The sequence below is a fragment of the Oryctolagus cuniculus genome, chromosome 16 (genome assembly GCF_964237555.1).
Source record: "Oryctolagus cuniculus chromosome 16, mOryCun1.1, whole genome shotgun sequence".
NCBI lineage: Eukaryota > Metazoa > Chordata > Mammalia > Lagomorpha > Leporidae > Oryctolagus > Oryctolagus cuniculus.
In genome coordinates, this window is record NC_091447.1 from 53,182,408 (window position 1) to 53,199,855 (window position 17,448).

Genomic DNA, 17,448 nt, shown 5'->3' on the forward strand with positions numbered 1-17,448 from the left:
GGGCTTCTGTAAAAAGCCTGCCCCGAGTTCTCCAGGCCTGATTCTCCTGAACAAACGCCCTCAAAAGCCACAGAGGGCGCGGCCGCGGGGCCTCTGAAAACACGGGGACCCCTGCCTCAGCACCGCCCGCCCAGCCACCAGCTGCGCCTTCTCCGCCCGCCCATCCCCTCCTCCTCCTCTCCCCCCCCACCCCCCGCACCCACCTTCTCCGTCTGCACTCAGGTTCTCGTAGGAGTCCCAGCGGATCAGCGGGTCGGCGGTGTTGTAGTCCACGGTCACTCCGTGGTCATTGTGCAGATGCTCAGCGCCTGCCGGGGCACGGGGGAAGCATCAGCGTCCGGGACGGCGGCACCGCCACCCACCTGGGCTGGCCCGAGTGCCACTTCTGCGAGACAGAGCCTGGGTCACTTCAGAGGCAACTCGAGCTTCAGGACCGGCCTGCATCCGGGCTCTGGGTGCCCCAGCCAACCCCCGCCCAGGAGGCTTCTGGACACCACAGCCCCCACCTGCATCTACAGAGAGCCGGGGCCAGCAACCGTTTCCCATCCGTCTCAGAAGGGCCTGCGGATGGAGCCGTGGCAGCACCCAGACCACAGGGCTGACTTCTTCCCAAATGCACTCCTGTGACCGACGAGGACTTGTCTGCCCCGAGCCGTCTGCGGCTACGCGACCACCAATCCCCTGCACGCAGCGCCGGGACACCACGCCCCCGGGGTCTGACGGCCACAGCGGGCCTCAACGTGTCCTCCCTCCTGCGCTTAAACATTTGATTACAAAACACACGCGGAGGTGAGAAACTCGCACAGCACTCCAGGGTGCCCGTCACACCTCAGCCAGTGCCCACCTGCGGCCACCCACACCGCACCGGGCCACTGCCCCCCTGTGCCTGCATTCCACACTGTACCCACCTGTGCCCACACCCCACCTTGGCCAGTGCTCTCCTGGGCTCACACCCCACCTTGGCCAGTGCTCACCTGTGCCCACATCGCACCTGCAGCCAGTGCCCCCCTGTGCCTGCACCCCACACTGTACCCACACCCCACCTTGGCCAGTGCCCCCCTGTGCCTGCATTCCACACTGTACCCACCTGTGCCCACATCACACCTGCAGCCAGTGCTCCCCTGTGCCTGCACCCCCACACTGTACCCACACCCCACCTTGGCCAGTGCCCACCTGTGCCTGCACCCCACACTGTACCCACCCGAGCCCACACCCCACCCTGGCCAGTACCCCCCTGTGCCTGCACCCACCCTGGCCAGTGCCCCCCTGTACCCACACCCCACCCTGGCCAGTGCCCACCCGAGCCCACACCCCACCCTGGCCAGTGCCCCCCTGTACCCACACCCCACCCTGGCCAGTGCCCACCCGAGCCCACACCCCACCCTGGCCAGTGCCCCCCTGTGCCTGCACCCCACACTGTACCCCACACTGTACTCACTCCCCACCCTGGCCAGTGCCCCCCTGTGCCCACACCCCACCCTGGCCAGGGCCCCCCTGTGCCTGCACCCCACCCTGGCCAGGGCCCACCTTGCATTTTCTCGGGCGATGCTGAGAACACCAACTCCACCTTTCCGTAGTCAGGGAAACGGTCATCTGAGAAGAGAAGCCGCGTGTCAGCACCGCGGAGCTGCCGGACCCCAGAGCCGGGCCGACCCTGTCCTCAGGTCCCGCCCAGCACGGCGCCAAGCCCCGGGCCCAGCGCAAACACGGAAGCAGGGAGCGCGGTCCTGGGCTCGCGGCTCTGTCATTTCCCCTGGATGGAGTCCCCTGCCCCGGGGAGGGGCCGTGACGCAAGCAGGTGCGGGAGAGCGCAGGCCCCCCCCCCCACGTGCCGCCGGGCCGCCCCTCACCTCTGCAGGCGCCGTCCAGCTCCTCCTTCCCAAACAGGAGCCTGTAGCCCTGCACGGCCCCCGTGTGGAACTGCAGCCGGAAGATGACGTCCCGCGTGGCCGAGCGCTGCTTCTTGTGGTAGCACTTCACCTGGGGAGACGCAGACGGCCGCTGAGCGCCACATGGGGCGGGGCTCCGCAGGGGGGGGCGGGCGGTGGGGCAGCTCCTGCCTGGGCTGGGACTGCGACCCTGGGGGCTGCAGGGCCACAAGGATCGCACAGGACCACGGCCCCCGGCCCCCAACCCCGTCAAGGTGCTGTGTGGGGAACACGGGACAGGGGGCTGGGGTGGCCGCCACCTCCCGTTCTGTCTCTCCCAGCCTCAGTTCTCTGTGAGCAGCAGGAGCCTCTCTCCGCCACCTGCTGGGTGCCAGGCGCAAACTGGGATGGAGAGAGGAAGGAAGGCAGAGACTGGGCGGGAGGGAGACAGGTGGGCACTGGTGTTAAGTTCCCGCGCCTGGCCGCCCACAGCTGCCGTGCTGAGTGAAACCCTCACACTGGTAGGGTCGGAATGCGAGCTGGAGCCCTCCAGGCCTGGGAGCCGGGAGCCCACTGGGTCCCTGGGGTGCGCTCTGGGCTCCCAGGTGGCCATGCTGATGGGCGCGGTGCAGGCAGCACTCGGAAGGGGTTGGGCGGAGCCCCGGGCGTCCTGTCCCACCCGACACCTGGGGCCTCCCTGCCACAGTGGGGAGTGGGGATGCTCTCTCTCAGGGGGCCCAGACTCTGCCCTCAGCTCACACGGTGCACGGCGGGCCCGGCACCCCCAGGAGGTGGGCACACAGCTGGTTTCACTGGAAGAGCAGAGGGCTGGACGGGTCAGTGAGAAGCGGGGCCAGCAGCATAGGACAACAGTGAGGTCCCACCAGCCAGCAACCAGGAAGTCGTCCAGGGAGGCGGGGCCTGCCCTCGGGAGGCCCTGTTCACCTCTGTCTTGGCTGACAAACACGTGAGCCGTGTCAGACACCTGCAGGGTGTCCCAGCTCTGCCAGGTGAGGGCCTGCGGCTACAGACCCAGGCCCGCCCCAGGCAGCGAGAACTGGGAGAAAGGGCAGGAGTGAAGCCCTCTCCCAGCGCTGGCCTCGGACACCCTCAGGGCTCCACCAAGGGCCACCCTCCCAGCGTTCTTCCAGAATGTTCTGAGCACGTCCCTCCCACCTCTGGGTCCTGGGCCCCAGAATCACCCCAGCAACCAGGCCACGTACACATAAACCTGCCCCCACCTGCCTTCTCATGGTGGGCTTGACCGGGGCGTGACCAGGAGAGACCACAGCAAGGACAAGGAAAAGTGGCCTTGACCCAAGCCAGCCTCAGCCCCGAAGTTCACAGTCAGGGGAACCGAAGGTTTGAAAAAGAGCAACGAGGTCTCAGGGAGCTGGCAGCAGGTGAGGAGGCGGCCCCGGCCCACCCCTCACAGGCACGGCAGCAAGTTCCAGCCTAATACCAGGAGTAGTCAAGGAGGGCTCCTCAGAGGAGGAGGACCTGTGGGCAGGGGAGGTCCCCAGGGACAGGTGCACATGGGGGCCCCCACGGAGTTCTCCCTCCTGCAGCTGCACCCCACCCTCACAGCTCCCCCCCGGGGCCCTGTCCTGTGTCCCGGCTGCAGCCCCACAATCTGGGAGACTGGGAGGGAACCCCAGCCCCTGCACACAACAGGAGGCTGTGTGAGCACCGTGGCCCAGGTGGGGCACAGGTGCCTCCCCAGGTCCAGGGCGGTCTTCAGCGCGGCGTCAGCAGTGGAGGAGGCGGGTTCCAGCCTGACGCCCTGTGCCCGGGTCCCATCACCGGCTCTGACGGGCCCTTGGGTGCTCTCGCAGGCACCGATGCCGCCGCCCACCACCTGGAACCTGGGGTTCTCAGCAGTGCCCACCCGCACGGCGGTTCAGAGGCCCACCCCCCACCAGGACCCCACCTCGGCCGCCCTGGCGCCCTGCAGGGGACCCCACCATTACTCAGCACCCACACCCATGCTCCCAGCAGCACAGCCGACAGGAAAACGGCCCACACTGCAGAGGCGTGGTCCCAAGGCCTCCCTCGGAGACACAGAGTGACGCCAAGCCTTCCCAGAGCCCGGGGCGTCTGCCGAGGTGTGGAATGTCCCCTGCAGCCGTTCCACCTCAGCACCTGGTTGGCCCGGGCCTCCAGGATGTTTCCAGGATGTTTCCAGACTGTGCTGGCCTCCGCCTTCGGGGCCTGGAGTTCCTGTACTGCGAACAGAGCTGCAGCCCTGCTTTCGGCAGCCCGGCCAGGGGGCCGTCACGGGGCCTGCGACGCGGACCCCCGGGGACCGGCATGGACGCGGCAGGTCCTGGGCAAGTCACAGCCCCTGACTGCACACTGCACGCCACAGCATCGGCCTCTTTGTTTTGCTGGAGAAAAATGACAGAAGGCCGTGGTCTGGGACTAACCCCACCCCCACCCCCACCGCCCCGGGTCCCAGCAGAGGAGCCTCAGAATCAAGTCACTGACACTCAAGTTCCCAACCAAACACCAAACCAAAGCGAGGCTGTGAGCTCACTGTCCGGGAAGCCAGGAGAAGCAGACGGCCAGGTCTCGCGAGCGAGGCTTCCTCTGCGCTAACCCCGGGGAACGCACCCTGCGGGCTGGCGTGGTAGCATGGTGGCGCAGCCGCGGGAGCCGTGGCTTGTGACGCAGGCATCCCGATCTCACCGCCACGTGAGCCCAGTGAGCCCAGGCCGCTCTGCTTCCCATCCAGCTCCCTGCTAACGCACCTGGGAAAGACGGCCCAAGTGCCTGGCCCCTGACACCACGTGGGAGACCCAGATGGGGCTCCTGGCTCCTGGCTCTGGCTTGGCTGAGACTTGGCTGTGGTGGGCATTTGGGGAGTGAACCAGCAGATGAAAGATCTCTGTCTCTCCCTCTCTGACGCTCTGCCTCTCAAAGCAGAAGCCAGAAAAGTAGCCTGGTGCTAATGACAGCTAGGTTCTCTCCCCAGGCTCTCGGTCCACCCCACGTGGAAATGAGCAACCCACATTCAGCGCTCTGCTGGTTGGTAAAACCCAGCACTTCCTCTCTCCACAGAGAAGTGCTGCCCCAGTCAGAGCCCCAGAACAAATGATCAAGATTTCCGGGTTACAACTGTCCTTGAGCAGCTCCAAAGATCAGTGGGCACCGCCCATCAGCAGCCACACGGGCTGTCTGCCGGGGCAGAGGCACCTGCCACTTCAGAGTCCACAGAGAGGGTCTCTGTGCTCACAGGTGTGGCATAGGGAGGAGCAGGGATGGGGGAGGGCCTGCCTGCAGCCCTGCACCCCCGGAGTGCAACAGAGCGATTCAGGGACCTTGGCCCCAACTGACTTCCTAATGGTTGCCTTGACAGAACTCCAGTTGGGGGCGACTGGGACCCAAGCCCACCGTGAGCCCTTGTGCCCCCGGAGTGCCCTAAGACACAAGGCAGGCACGTGGAATTCCCACGCAACAGAGCTACACGTCAGACCGGATCTGCTCACAGGCACCGAGACCTGCTCTGACTGCCAACTCTCCATCAGCAGGACAAGCACCTTGGGCCACGGGGGTTGCAGCAAAGGCCGCCCCCAGGGACACCCGCCCCCAACTCAGCGAGACCAGACCGGGCCTCCTCCGCTGTGCCAGTCACCGCTGGGGGCAGCCCCAATTCACCTGCAAACTTCCCCCAAATTATCTAAGCAGAGCACGCAGGGCCCTAAAGCACCCGGTAGCAGAGCCAGCCACACCCGCTCACGCCTCGCTGGAGGCCCTGGTGCCTGTCTAAACAGGGCTGCTGTGACCCTGCCCTCAGGAGCTAAATCACACGTGTGATGGTTCCAGGACAGCGTGGCTCACAGTCACAGGGCCAGCACCAGCCATGACCGCCCCCGGGCTGAGCAGGATTTCAGAGGCCCAGTACTGGGGCTCCTGACCCAAAGCCACATACGGCTGGGCAAAGGCCGGCCGAGAGTAAATACAGATCCGCGTCGGCTGTGCGAAGTCTGGGGGACTCAGGGGACCGGAGGGAGGAAGAGGACCAGAGAACTTTCCGCAAGGGCACGGGGAGCCCTGGGAGCCCCCGTTCTGGACCGGCTTGTCTCAGAAGCATGGCACCATTTTCGTGGCAGCCGTTGGAGGGAGGTCACAAAGCGGCCACCATGAAGACGGGACCAGCGGCCGTGGGGTTGCCCAGGCAGGGGCAGCAAGATCGAGCAGGCCAGGCAGAAGAGCGTGCTGGGGCCCGGAGGGAGCAAGCAGGGGCCAGGCCCAGGGCAGCCGCCAGCTCTCGGCAGGCCTGCTGCCGGCTGCGTTCCTGAGCCGGGTTACGTAACGGCTCACCACCGTCCCTGGCCACTGTGCAGGCCCCACCCCTCTGGAGCACAGAGACTCATTCACTGCACCGCCCAGCTCCACAGTGACCACCTGCACGTCACCGCCTGGACAGCTGGACATGAGCTCGGCCTGCGCGTGGTTCCCTGTCACGTCCAATGCACCACCACCTTCACGCCCTGGCTTGGTCACTGCCCACCAGGGAATGCCGGGACAGATGCCTGCAGCCCTGGCCTCACTGGCACTCGCCCCCAGGAGACATTCAGTCACTGGACAGAGGTGGCGGAGACTGGGTCGTGTCCCCCACCCCCAACCCCCCTGATTCACAGCCTGAAGGAGACGGGCCTTCGCAAAGGGAAACTGTTTCAAAAGGAGGCTGTGGGGCGGAAGCCACCGAGCTGCAGCCGGGGTCTCGCGGGACGAGGTCAGGACACGGCACACGCAGGGACGGACGTGTGAGGACTCAGGAGCGAGGCCCGGGGAGCCCGGCCCTGCCCACACCCTGACCCTGACACCAGAATCACTCGCTTTTTCTGCTGGGTTTGGACCCCGGGTGTGTGGGGAGGAGGCCTGGGCACTCACCATGACATCCCCCTTCAGCAGCTGGGCCGGCTCCACCGCGAGACAGATCCTGCCTGGGTTCTCTGGGCCCACGTTGCTTCGGGACACACAAGAAGGTCGCACATCAGGGCCGGGCCACACACACACGCAGGCCAAAGCGCGTCCCCAAGAACCCAGAACCCCTCCCTGCCCACCACCCCACTGACGCGAGTCCCAGGGGCTCCAGGAAGCCCCACACAGGGGGCTTCTCCCAGAAGCCTGGGCCACGGCCGGCGAGCTGTGACCGAGCCCCGGCCACGGGCCACAGCCAGCAAGCTGTGACCAAGCCCGGGCCACGGCCAGTGTGCTGTGACCGAGCCCTGGCCACGGGCCACAGACAGCAAGCTGTGACCAAGCCCCAGCCACAGGCCATGGCTGGCGAGCTGTGACCAAGCCCCAGCCATGGGCCACGGCCGGCGAGCTGTGACCGAGCCCCGGCCACAGGAGCCGGGGGGTGGGGTCCAACGTGAACCCTGCACAAGCCGACGTCAAGCAGGTCATCTTGAGTGGTGAGAACGTTAGCTCTGCACATTGACCCACAAAGGCCAACAGGCAAAGCCCAGGGACCCTCACACCTGCGGGGACGTGCGTCTACTTCTCATCTAAAATACAAAGATGGGCAGGGCCTGGCCTGGCGGTTAAGCCACCGGTTAGGGTGCCTGTGTCCCACGTCAGAGTGTCTGGTTCCGGCCCTGGCTCTGAGGCCATTCCTGCTGAAGCAGACCACGGCAGGCAGTGGTGACGGCTCAAGGATGGAGTTCTTGCCACACACGAGGGAGACCTGGACGGGGTACCCGGCTCCCAGCTTTGGCCCAGGCCTAGCGCCGGTTGCACAGGCACTCGGGCAAGGCCCCGGCACTTACTGGATGGCTGAGGTGTACACGGGCTGCATGGCCTGGTAGAGCTTCAGGAAGGGCCGGCAAGCTGGAAGAGAACACAGGCGAGGGGAAGCCGTGGGTGGAGAAGGCACGGGGGCCGTGCAGGCAAGGGCTCAGACGGCGCCTGGCCACCAGCAGGCCCCGCCGCGGGCCTGAGGCTCAGGGACTGGCACCTGGGGTCTGACGTGCTCCTATGGGAGCCACAGGAGGCCGTCCTGCAGGCCAGGCCTGGTGCTCCCCAGAGGACGGCGAAGGTGTGGGGCAGTGGGCCAGGCTGTCCCCCAGCCACGTGGCAGCCCAGCAAGGCCACAGCAGCCAAGAGGAGGAGCAGCCCTGAAGACGAAGCACCTGCTCAGGACTGAGGAGAGGCTGGGCCTGACCCCTCCGTGCTGCGTGGCAGGAGACGGGGTCATGAGAAGAACTGGGACCAGGCCCTCTGCTGCTGTCCCCACAGGGCCATGGGCCAGGATGACAGGGGTCCTCGTGATGCCCTCTCTGGCCGTCCTGGTGCTCGTGGGACTCAGCCCACGGCTGGGGAGCCTAGGGGCGGGCCGGGAGCCGGGTGCTGCCGCGGGGGACCGGGGCGAGAGCCCTGGAGACACTCACCTCCCCCCGCGTCGAAGCTGGGGGTGCCGTGCAGGACCACGCAATGCAGGAAGAGGGGCGAGGCATTCATCTTCACGGCGCCGGACAGCAGCCCGCTGAGAAACTGCACGTAGCTGCAAGGACAGCCGCTCAGGGCCCCAGCCACGGGCAGGGGTGGGCTCCGGCCGCATCCCACACGCCAGCACCAGGACAGGGCACAGCAGCCTCCTGGGGTGAGCGCCCCACCCTAAACCCCACGCCAGACACCGTCAGGGCGACCGGGCCCCACCCCAAGTCCACTCAAGGTTCCACGTGCCCCGCAGGAGCCCACTGCACGCCCCTCCTACGTCCACCTCCCACGCCGCAGCCAACGGCAGAGACTCTGACCTCCGTCTCCTGCTGGGCCGCGGCCCCCCTTGGTGGACCAGCTCCGAGGCTGAGGCTACACCTGCAGCAGGCCTGGACGGCGCCACTGCTCTCTGAGCGGCAGGGGGCAGCCCCCCGCCCTCGCAGACTGCACCCGTCTCCCTCGTGCATTTGCTGGCCAAAGGGGAAGCTCCTACACCAGGGGCCCCACGAGGCAGTGCCTGCGTCACGGTGTAGACGGTTTGAGTTCCCCAGACACTCAGCTCTGGAAGCTCAGGCCCCAGTGTGCCACTGTGGAGGCGGAGGGAACTTCGAGAGGCACGGCCCCGTAGGAAGTGGAAGGTCACGGGCCCCCACCTCAGCAGGGACTCATGGGGACCCCAGTGCGTTCCCGCGAGTGGGTCACGGGATGGGAGTCTGGAGCAGCAGGGGACGGCTCGAGCATCAGTCCCTGCCACTCTCATCAGGGGCAAGGACGCGGCTCCTGGCTCCCGGCATCGCCAGGCTCCGTGCTGACAGCAGCAGGCATTTGGGAAGTGAACCAGCAGACAGGAATCTCGCTCTCGCTCTCCCAGAAATTAATTAGTGAAAAATAAAATAAGGCAGATTATTCTGAGAGCATGCCTGGCCTCGGGGTCCCTCCGGCCTCCTGGTTCAGCCCCGCGCTCTCGTCTGACACGACACTGCTCACCACCAGCTCGCCAGAGCAAACGCACGGAGCTCTGCACCTGGGAGCTGAAAAACTTCCTTCCATTGCAAAGCACCGGGCCTGGGTACTCACACAGCAACACAGTACTCTCGGTACTCACGGCAGCCACACAGTACTCTCAGCACTCACATAGCAACACAGTACCCTCGGTACTCTCGACAGCCACACAGTACTATCAGTACTCACGACAGCAGCACAGTACTCTTGGTACTCTCGACAGCAACACAGTACTCTCAGTACTCTCGACAGCCACACGGTACTCTCAGCACTCACACAGCAACATAGTACCCTTGGTACTCACGACACCCACACAGTACTCTCGGTACTCATGACAGCCACATGGTACTCTCAGTACTCATGGCAGCCACACAGTACCCTCGGTACTCACAGCAGCCACACGGTACTCACAGCAGCCACACGGTACTCTCAGCACTCACATAGTAACACAGTACCCTTGGTACTCTCGACAGCCACACAGTACTCTCGGTATTCACATAGTAACACAGTACCCTCGGTACTCACGGCAGCCACATGGTACTCTCAGCACTCACAGAGTAACATAGTACTCTCAGTACTCACAGCAGCCACACAGTATCCTTGGTACTCACGACACCCACACAGTATCCTCAGTACTCACGACAGCCACACAGAACTCTCAGTACTCATGACAGCCACACAGTACTCTCAGTACTCACGACACCTACACAGTATTCTCGGTACTCACGACAGCCACACAGTACTCTCTGTACTCACGACGGCAGCACAGAACTCTCAGTACTCACGACAGCCACACAGTACCCTCAGTACTCACGACAGCAGCACAGAACTCTCAGTACTCACAACAGCCACACAGTATTCTCGGTACTCATGACACCCACACAGTAGTCTCGGTACTCACGACAGCAGCACAGTACTCTCTGTACTCATGACAGCCACACAGTACTCTCAGTACTCACGACAGCCACACAGTACTCTCACATGCTGGCACCCATGCCTCCGCCCCGCCTTCCTGCACACCCCGACTGGCACCTGCCCTGAGCTCCCCGCTGCACTGCTGCACCACACGGCCTCCTCACGTGCACGCCGTGTGCTTTCCTCTCCATCGGAGTACTGCAGCCTTTGCAAGGGGAAAAAATTAAACAGCCAACCCCCCAAACACAGCACCTCGGCAAATCTCGGACCCCCAGGGCGGATCTAACAGGGAGCAGTGAGTGAGTGCGGCCAGCACAGGGCCTCACGCCTCCTAGGCAGTAATGGGCAGCAGGAGGGACCCACGCACGCGGGAAAAAACATCTCTCACGTACACCAGCAACGCACACCAGTCCCTACCCCAGCAGCTGAATTTGTGCAAGACGCAAATGGAACGGAGGGAGCTTTGGGCAAACATCGAGAAAACACAGCTGCAGCCCTGCTCCAGAGTGACCTCCAGGGGAGCGGCAGGAGGGAGCAGATCAGGGCCAGCGCCTGTGACACGGCGTCCCACATGGGCACCAGTTCGCATCCTGGCTAGTCCAGCTCCCTGCTGTGCCTGGGAAAGCAGCCGAGGACGGCCCAAGTGCTTGGGCCCCTGCATGCAATGGGAGGCCTGGATGGAGCTCCTGGCTCCAGCCTGACTCAGCCCTGGCCATTAAAGCCATTTGGGGAGTGAACCAGCAAATGGACGATCACTCTGTCTCTCCTCTCTCTGTAACTCTGCCTTTCAAATAAATAAATCTTAGACAGACAGACAGAAAGAAAGAAAGGAAAAAGAAAAAGAAAAAGAAAAAGAAAAAGAAAAGAACAAGGCACAGTTTCCCTCTTCCTGGTGGCAAAATGCTCTCTCCACTTGCAGGTGAGTGGCAGAGCCCCCGGGTCAGCACGGAGACCCTGCCCCCGCCAGGTCCGCTGACCCCCAGGGGCGTTTGCTGAGAACAAGGCTCTGGGCCGGTGTGGTGGGAGGAGGCAGGGGAGCGGCTGACAGATTCCTTGGCTCCCTGGTGTGTAAGGAGATAAAGGAACCACCACAGGTATCTGCCCTGGGGGCCGAGTCACCACTTTCCAGGCAGTTCTTCCCTTCCAGCAGCCCAGGGGGGCCTAGCCTAGCACGGTGACCTAGCACAGTTCCGCAGGGACCAGCCGGAGCCACCAGGGGGGAGCCAGAGCTTGCTCTGTGTTCTCCTGCAGGTCCGTGGCTTCTACAGGGAGGGGCCCCCGCAGGGCTCCCTCTGGGTGACCCCCAAGCAGGGCCACAACCCGTGAGGGGGACACAGCCTCTGTCCCAGGCTCTGTCATGGAGCCCCTATGGCTGTCACAGTCACCCCCATCACAGCGTGGACGAGCAGAAGGGAGGGTCTGGGTGCAGGCAGACGAATTCTGTCCCCACCAGCTCCCAATGAAGAGGACGCCACAGCCACTCGGGCCAGAGGGAAGGGAAGGGGGCTACCCGCTGGCCCCGGGGACTCTGGGAGACGCCTTGCCGGTCCACAAAGCTGCTCAGTTCTTAGTGTGACCAGCAGAAAACAACACTGCCAGAGAGAGCCCCAGGAGTCGAGTGCCCGGAGTCGAGCCCCAGGAGTCAAGCCCCGGGAGTCGAGCCCAGGAGTCGAGCCCCGGGAGTCGAGATCCAGGAGTCGAGCCCAGGAGTCGAGCCCAGGAGTCGAGATCCAGGAGTCGAGCCCAGGAGTCAAGCCCGGGAGTCGAGCCCAGGAGTCGAGCCCAGGAGTCGAGCCCAGGAGTCGAGATCCAGGAGTCGAGCCCAGGAGTCGAGCCCGGGAGTCGAGCCCCAGGAGTAGAGCCCCGGGAGTAGAGCCCCAGGAGTAGAGCCCCAGGAGTAGAGCCCCAGGAGTCAAGCCCCGGGAGTCGAGATCCAGGAGTCGAGCCCCAGGAGTCGAGATCCAGGAGTAGAGCCCCAGGAGTCGAGCCCAGGAGTCGAGCCCCAGGAGTCAAGCCCCGGGAGTCGAGATCCAGGAGTCGAGCCCCAGGAGTCGAGATCCAGGAGTCGAGCCCCAGGAGTCGAGCCCAGGAGTAGAGCCCCAGGAGTCAAGCCGAGGAGTCAAGTCACAGAGATGACGGACAGCGAAGCAGGCTGCAGTCAGCACGCGTGAACCTGGGAGCCACGCTCAGCGCCCACGAAGAGAGAATCGGGCCACGGGTGGAACAGGAGGAAAAGACCCTGGTCAATGTTGCCAATACAGTGATCAGCCTTGGCGCTGAAGGCAGGAATGAATGAATGAATGAACAAACGAACAAACGAGCGAGCCCGTCAGTGACCGGGCCTGGCTGCAGGCCGCCCCGAGAGCCTCACAGGAAACAGAAACCTGAGCAGCAGCACAGCTCAGACGCCGGACGCGTCGTCCACAAGCCCCGTGCGCCCAGGGCGGCTTCTCTCTTTTCGAGAAGTTATCCCTCCCGTGCCTCATCCCAAGCTAGAGAGAAAGTTCTGGAAAGCGAAAGGTGGCTTTAAGACATCAGGACCAAACACAGGGCACTGGCTGCACGCAGTCCTGGGCGCGGTCATGGCCTTCACAGCCCCTTCTGAAGGCAAAGCCCGCGGCAGGCGTGTGGTGCAGCTGGTTAAGCCACCGCCCAACCACCGGCAGCTCATTCTGGAGCAACGGGTCAAGACCAGGCAGCTCCACGGCTGATCCAGCTCCCTGCTATTGGCCTGGGAAGACGGTGCAGGTGCCTGGGCCCCCATGTGAGAGACCTGCATGCAGTTCCTGGCTTCTGGCTTCCGTCTGGCTCAACCCTGGCTGTTGCAGCCATTTGAGAAACGAACCAGCAGACGGAAGATCTGTCTGTCTCTCTCTCTCTCTGTAACTCTGCCTGTCAAAAGCAAACACCACTTTCTATGCCAAGAGCCCACGGTGACAGGAGCTCTGCCCACAGCTGCTACCACACCTGAGGCATTTACACCTGGCTATGGCCACAGGCCAGGCACAAGCCGGCTGAGAAATGTGAAGTGGAACAGCTGGGCTCTGCAGGGGGAGCCGCACTGGGCAGGCGGCTCAGGTTCCTGAGCACCCGTGACCTGCACTTTGAGACAGCTCCACGGCATGCAAGGAGGGTGGGGGTTGGTGGCGACCATGACCCCTGTTCTCCGTGGGACACTGCCAGACAGCACGTGGCCACAGGGTCGGTGGGGACAGCCATGCCGGGTCCCAAGACACAGCTTGCTGGGGAAGGTTCCCCTCCTGTCTGCATGCTGCAGGCCACGGAGGGGTGAGGACGTGTGAGAGGGGCCTGTGTGGTGCAGGGAGCGGCAGAGGCTGCGGGCCCGAGGAGTGGCCTCCTAAAGGAGGCTCTGGACACCTGCCCCCCTCGGTCACCCCAGCATCACGTCCAGGAAGACGAAACCAGTGATGCTGTCCCGTCAGAAGCTGACTTCCCGTCTCTCTTCACTTCACCTCAAGGGGGCGCTAAACGTGCACGGAGGACCTGCTGGTGGTGACCTCAGGAGACCCTGCCCCGCCTGGGGCCTCCCGGGGTCACCTGTTTGCCAGGTGCTCAGGTCAGACATCCAAGCCCAGAAGTGGTTCCCTGTCACTCTCCCAGAGTGCAGAGGCCAAGAGGCAGGTGCTGCAGCCTGGACCCATTCTTGGAAAGGACAGAGACATGGACAAGAACAGGAAGAGGAGGGGACACTCAGGACTTGGGCCGTGTCACTCCCCCTTCCAGGATCCAGACAATAAGTTCACCTCCCCCCACAGGAGCCACGCCCCCCACCTGGCCCCATCAACTTCCTCCTTAATTAATTAATTAAGTTGAAAGTCAGAACTGCAGAGAGAAGCAGAGACGGGGTGAGAGAAACGGTCCATGTGCTGATTCACTCCCCACTGGCCTAGGCCGGGCCGAAGCCAGGCCCCTGGGACTCCGGCCAGGTCTCCCACGTGGGTGGCAGGGCTCAAGCACGTGGGCCATCTTCTGCGGCCTTCCCAGACGTGTTAGCAGGGAGCTGGATGGGAAGTGGAGCAGCCGGGACTAGAACCTGAATTCAGGGATGCCTGAACTGCAGGTGGCTTAACCCACTGCCCCACAATGCTGGCCCCTCAACTTCCTCCTGACCCCGACCTCGGCCTCAGAGAGCAGCTAACAGTGCACAAAGTCCCGCCCTGGGGCTGTGCCAGGAACTACGCCTTCGTCAGAGAAGGGGAGCGGGGGAGACGAGAGCGGAGTGCTTCCGGGCTGGGGCTGGGGCTGGGGCTGGGGCTGGGGCTGACGCTCAGCGCAGGAGTCAGCGCAGTGACCAACACAGCTTTAGGAGGACACAGCCACGGCCACGGTCACTTCAGCACAGCGTGACGGCGCTCTCAGCCTCCCTGCAGCCACGGAGGACCGACCCCACCGACAGAGAGGAGCCCCGGCACGGTCAGGGCAACCGAGCTCACCAGCGGCTGTGTGTGCAAAGGGCTCCTGCGTCCAGCCCTCACTGAGTGGCCTGCACGACGGCTCACCCCAGGACACACTGCCCCTCACGTCCTCGGCCAGGACACGCCGGGGGCAGGTCACGGCCAGGAGACGCCCAGGGCAGGCACTGCCAGGACACGCCGGGGCAGGCACTGCCACACTTCCGTGGAGAAGCCCCACTGCTCCCTCTGCTCCTGCAGGCTTACCGCTTCTGAGAAGGCTGCATCAAAGCTGCCACTTTGTCGTCGTAGAACTTCTTCATGGCAAATCTGTCGAGGGCCTGGTCGGCACTGGGGACGCAGAGAGAGACGGACAGTGTGTCAGCGTGGGGGGCTCGGCCTGTGGCTCTGCGGCACAGGACACGGGTCCCGGGGTCGCCCGGGGCGCCCAGGCCCGAGGCAGGGTCGTCCTTGCTGCGTCCGTCTACACTGCCTCCCGGCACGTCTCACTGCATCCCCCCGCAGGCACTGCCCAGGCCGCCTGCGGGTCTGTTCTCTGGGACACGGGCACCCGGTCTAGGGGTGGGACACACACTCGTGCCACACGCTCAGCTCGCAGGGAAGAGCTGGCCGAGGCTCCGGCAGGCGGCGGCAGGGCTGGCACCCACACTGTCCCATGGCCACCCCGGCCCCCCGACCAGGCGGCCAGCACAAGTGGGCTCTGTGAGATGAGTGGTGGAGCCAAGTCTGGGGACCACGAGGATGGGGGTGGGGACAATCAGCGCACAGCCACACATCCCACAGGGTGAGCTCTGATGCTCAGTGAGGAGCAGACTGAGTGGACACGTCGTCGGCCCCGGCGCCACAGGACGATGGCTGTCTCTACAGGGGGTGCAGGTGACCCTCTTCCCTCAACTGAGCTCGCGCGGAACCCAGCTCCACGATGCCTGCACTTGGCTTCTGACAGAACCTTCCGGAAACCCCACAGTGGGCACTCGGGGGTTCTCCTGATCTGACTTGGACGCACATCGTGAGTGTGGGTGTGGACATGTTAACAGTCCAGGTTTCTTATGCAACCGCTGCCTGGCCTAGCTGACGGGGGTGCGTGCCCTCAGGAAGGACTCCCACAGGGACTGGGTTCACCGGGAAGGGAGGTGGGGACAGGCAGCGCCGGAGGGGACGTGCCAGATGGCCCAGCACGGTGCTCGTCTGCTTCAATGAGCTGCTGGCACCATCGCAAACACAAGCGTCCCGTCCAACTCTGAACACCGACGAACTCGGCAAGCGGGTCTGCCGAGGCGGCGAGTCGGCTCGGGTCCACTAGCGAGGGCCCAGCGTGCGTCCCCGGGAAGTGCCTGTTTTACTGAGCGCTGGCCGCCGCGCCCGGCACGGACAGGTCTGCAGCTGACGGTGTCGGTCTCGGCTCCTCCTCTATCAGCTCTCGCTTGGTCGGTGCTGACCCAGAAGGTGCCTCTCCCTGGGTGACCACCGCTGCAGCGTGTGACAAAGGCCTCACAGTGGATATTCCCGGGGGACGTGGTGGGAATCGTCTGGCACGCGGACATGAGCGTGTGTGTGTCACGGCCAGCTTTCGAGTGCGGAATACTCGGAGGCAAGGATATTCTAAGGAAAACCCGGAAGCAACACAGCCCCCGGGGGCTCCCCTGCAGCCCCTACCGCAGAGACCGCGGTCAGAGCGGCCCTGAGCACATGGGGACAGTGGGGTGGCAAGGCCGTGCTTTGATGCCTGAAGCCTGCATCCCATCCTGGTCCACTCCCCAGACGCCAGGGCCAAGGGCGTGGTTCACTGATTCAGGCACAGCCTGCCAGTGGGGCTAGTCCAGGGCCAGCCAGGCTCAACACCAGCCTCTCCACCTCTCCAGGGCTGCGCCGAGCGATGGCGGTGGCCGGGCGCGGCGTTGGGCACACACAGGCTAATTCTCGCCAAAGCAGCTGGGACGCGGCTCAGGGGCCCAGGTTCCCTCCCTGGCCGGCACCAGCTCCCCAGCGCGGGAAGTCACAGCCTGCTCCTCGGTGAGGGAACGGACGGGGGCCCTCGGTGACAGTGAATGGGCTTCTCTCCGCTCCGAGGGGGAGGCTCAGGCCTCACAAAGCCGCCATTGAGAGGACGGGGCGGGCGCCAGGGTCGAGCCCACAGAGAACAAACACTCTCTTCTAAGCCGGCTGTCGGCACGAGGGCAGAGCTGCACTCTGCAAAGTGTACCGGGGTGCACAGCGGCCGCCTGGCGCCAGCAGGGTTGCCACGGCGGCTGTGCCCAGCAGGCCTGGCGGAGGGCACCCTGGGGGCAACTCCAAAGTCCCCACGACTTCCTCCTGACTCAGCGAGCAAGCGCCCAGCCCCCCTGAGCCTCAGCCCCACAGCCGTCAGGACCGGGGAAAGGGAAGACGCCGAGGACATAGCTGTGAGCCTGAGTGCTGAGCCGGCGGCACTCGGCCCCACGAGACAGCTCCACCCCTGCCCACAGCCACAGGATCACTCCCAGTCCTGACAGCGAGCTGAGCTGTCTCCCCACGGGGTCGCAGCATCCACCATGCACGGCCACCCCACCAGGAAAAGGTCTCTCCCATCAGTGGAAACCCTTGGGGGACAAGGACACAGGTCGGTGTCCAGGAAGGCTCCAGCTGCCCCCAGGGCTCCCCACAGCGGCAAGGGGATCCCCCGTCCTACCTGGCCGAGACGTTGGTGAAGTGCATGTAGGACGAGATGACCACTCCTATGCGACCTGTGCCACCCTGCAGGAGACAGGAGAAGAACTCAGGGTCCCTGGAATCCCAGGACCGAG

At 64.5% G+C, this 17,448-nt stretch overlaps 1 protein-coding gene across 9 annotated transcripts in view; it reads right to left on the reverse strand.

The window, feature by feature from the left end:
* The window catches only part of TNS3 (tensin 3), a 188,445-nt gene that overhangs the window by 71,578 nt on the left and 99,419 nt on the right, over window positions 1–17,448 (reverse strand). For all 9 annotated transcript variants that reach the window (XM_070059452.1, XM_070059446.1, XM_070059450.1 and 6 more), the window contains 8 exons: window positions 17,334–17,398; window positions 14,912–14,995; window positions 8,267–8,379; window positions 7,646–7,706; window positions 6,765–6,840; window positions 1,851–1,980; window positions 1,528–1,593; window positions 204–308 (listed from right to left, as the gene is read on the reverse strand). In XM_070059452.1, coding sequence (XP_069915553.1) covers window positions 204–308; window positions 1,528–1,593; window positions 1,851–1,980; window positions 6,765–6,840; window positions 7,646–7,706; window positions 8,267–8,379; window positions 14,912–14,995; window positions 17,334–17,398 — 700 coding nt within the window. The remainder of the gene's footprint in view (window positions 1–203; window positions 309–1,527; window positions 1,594–1,850; window positions 1,981–6,764; window positions 6,841–7,645; window positions 7,707–8,266; window positions 8,380–14,911; window positions 14,996–17,333; window positions 17,399–17,448) is intronic.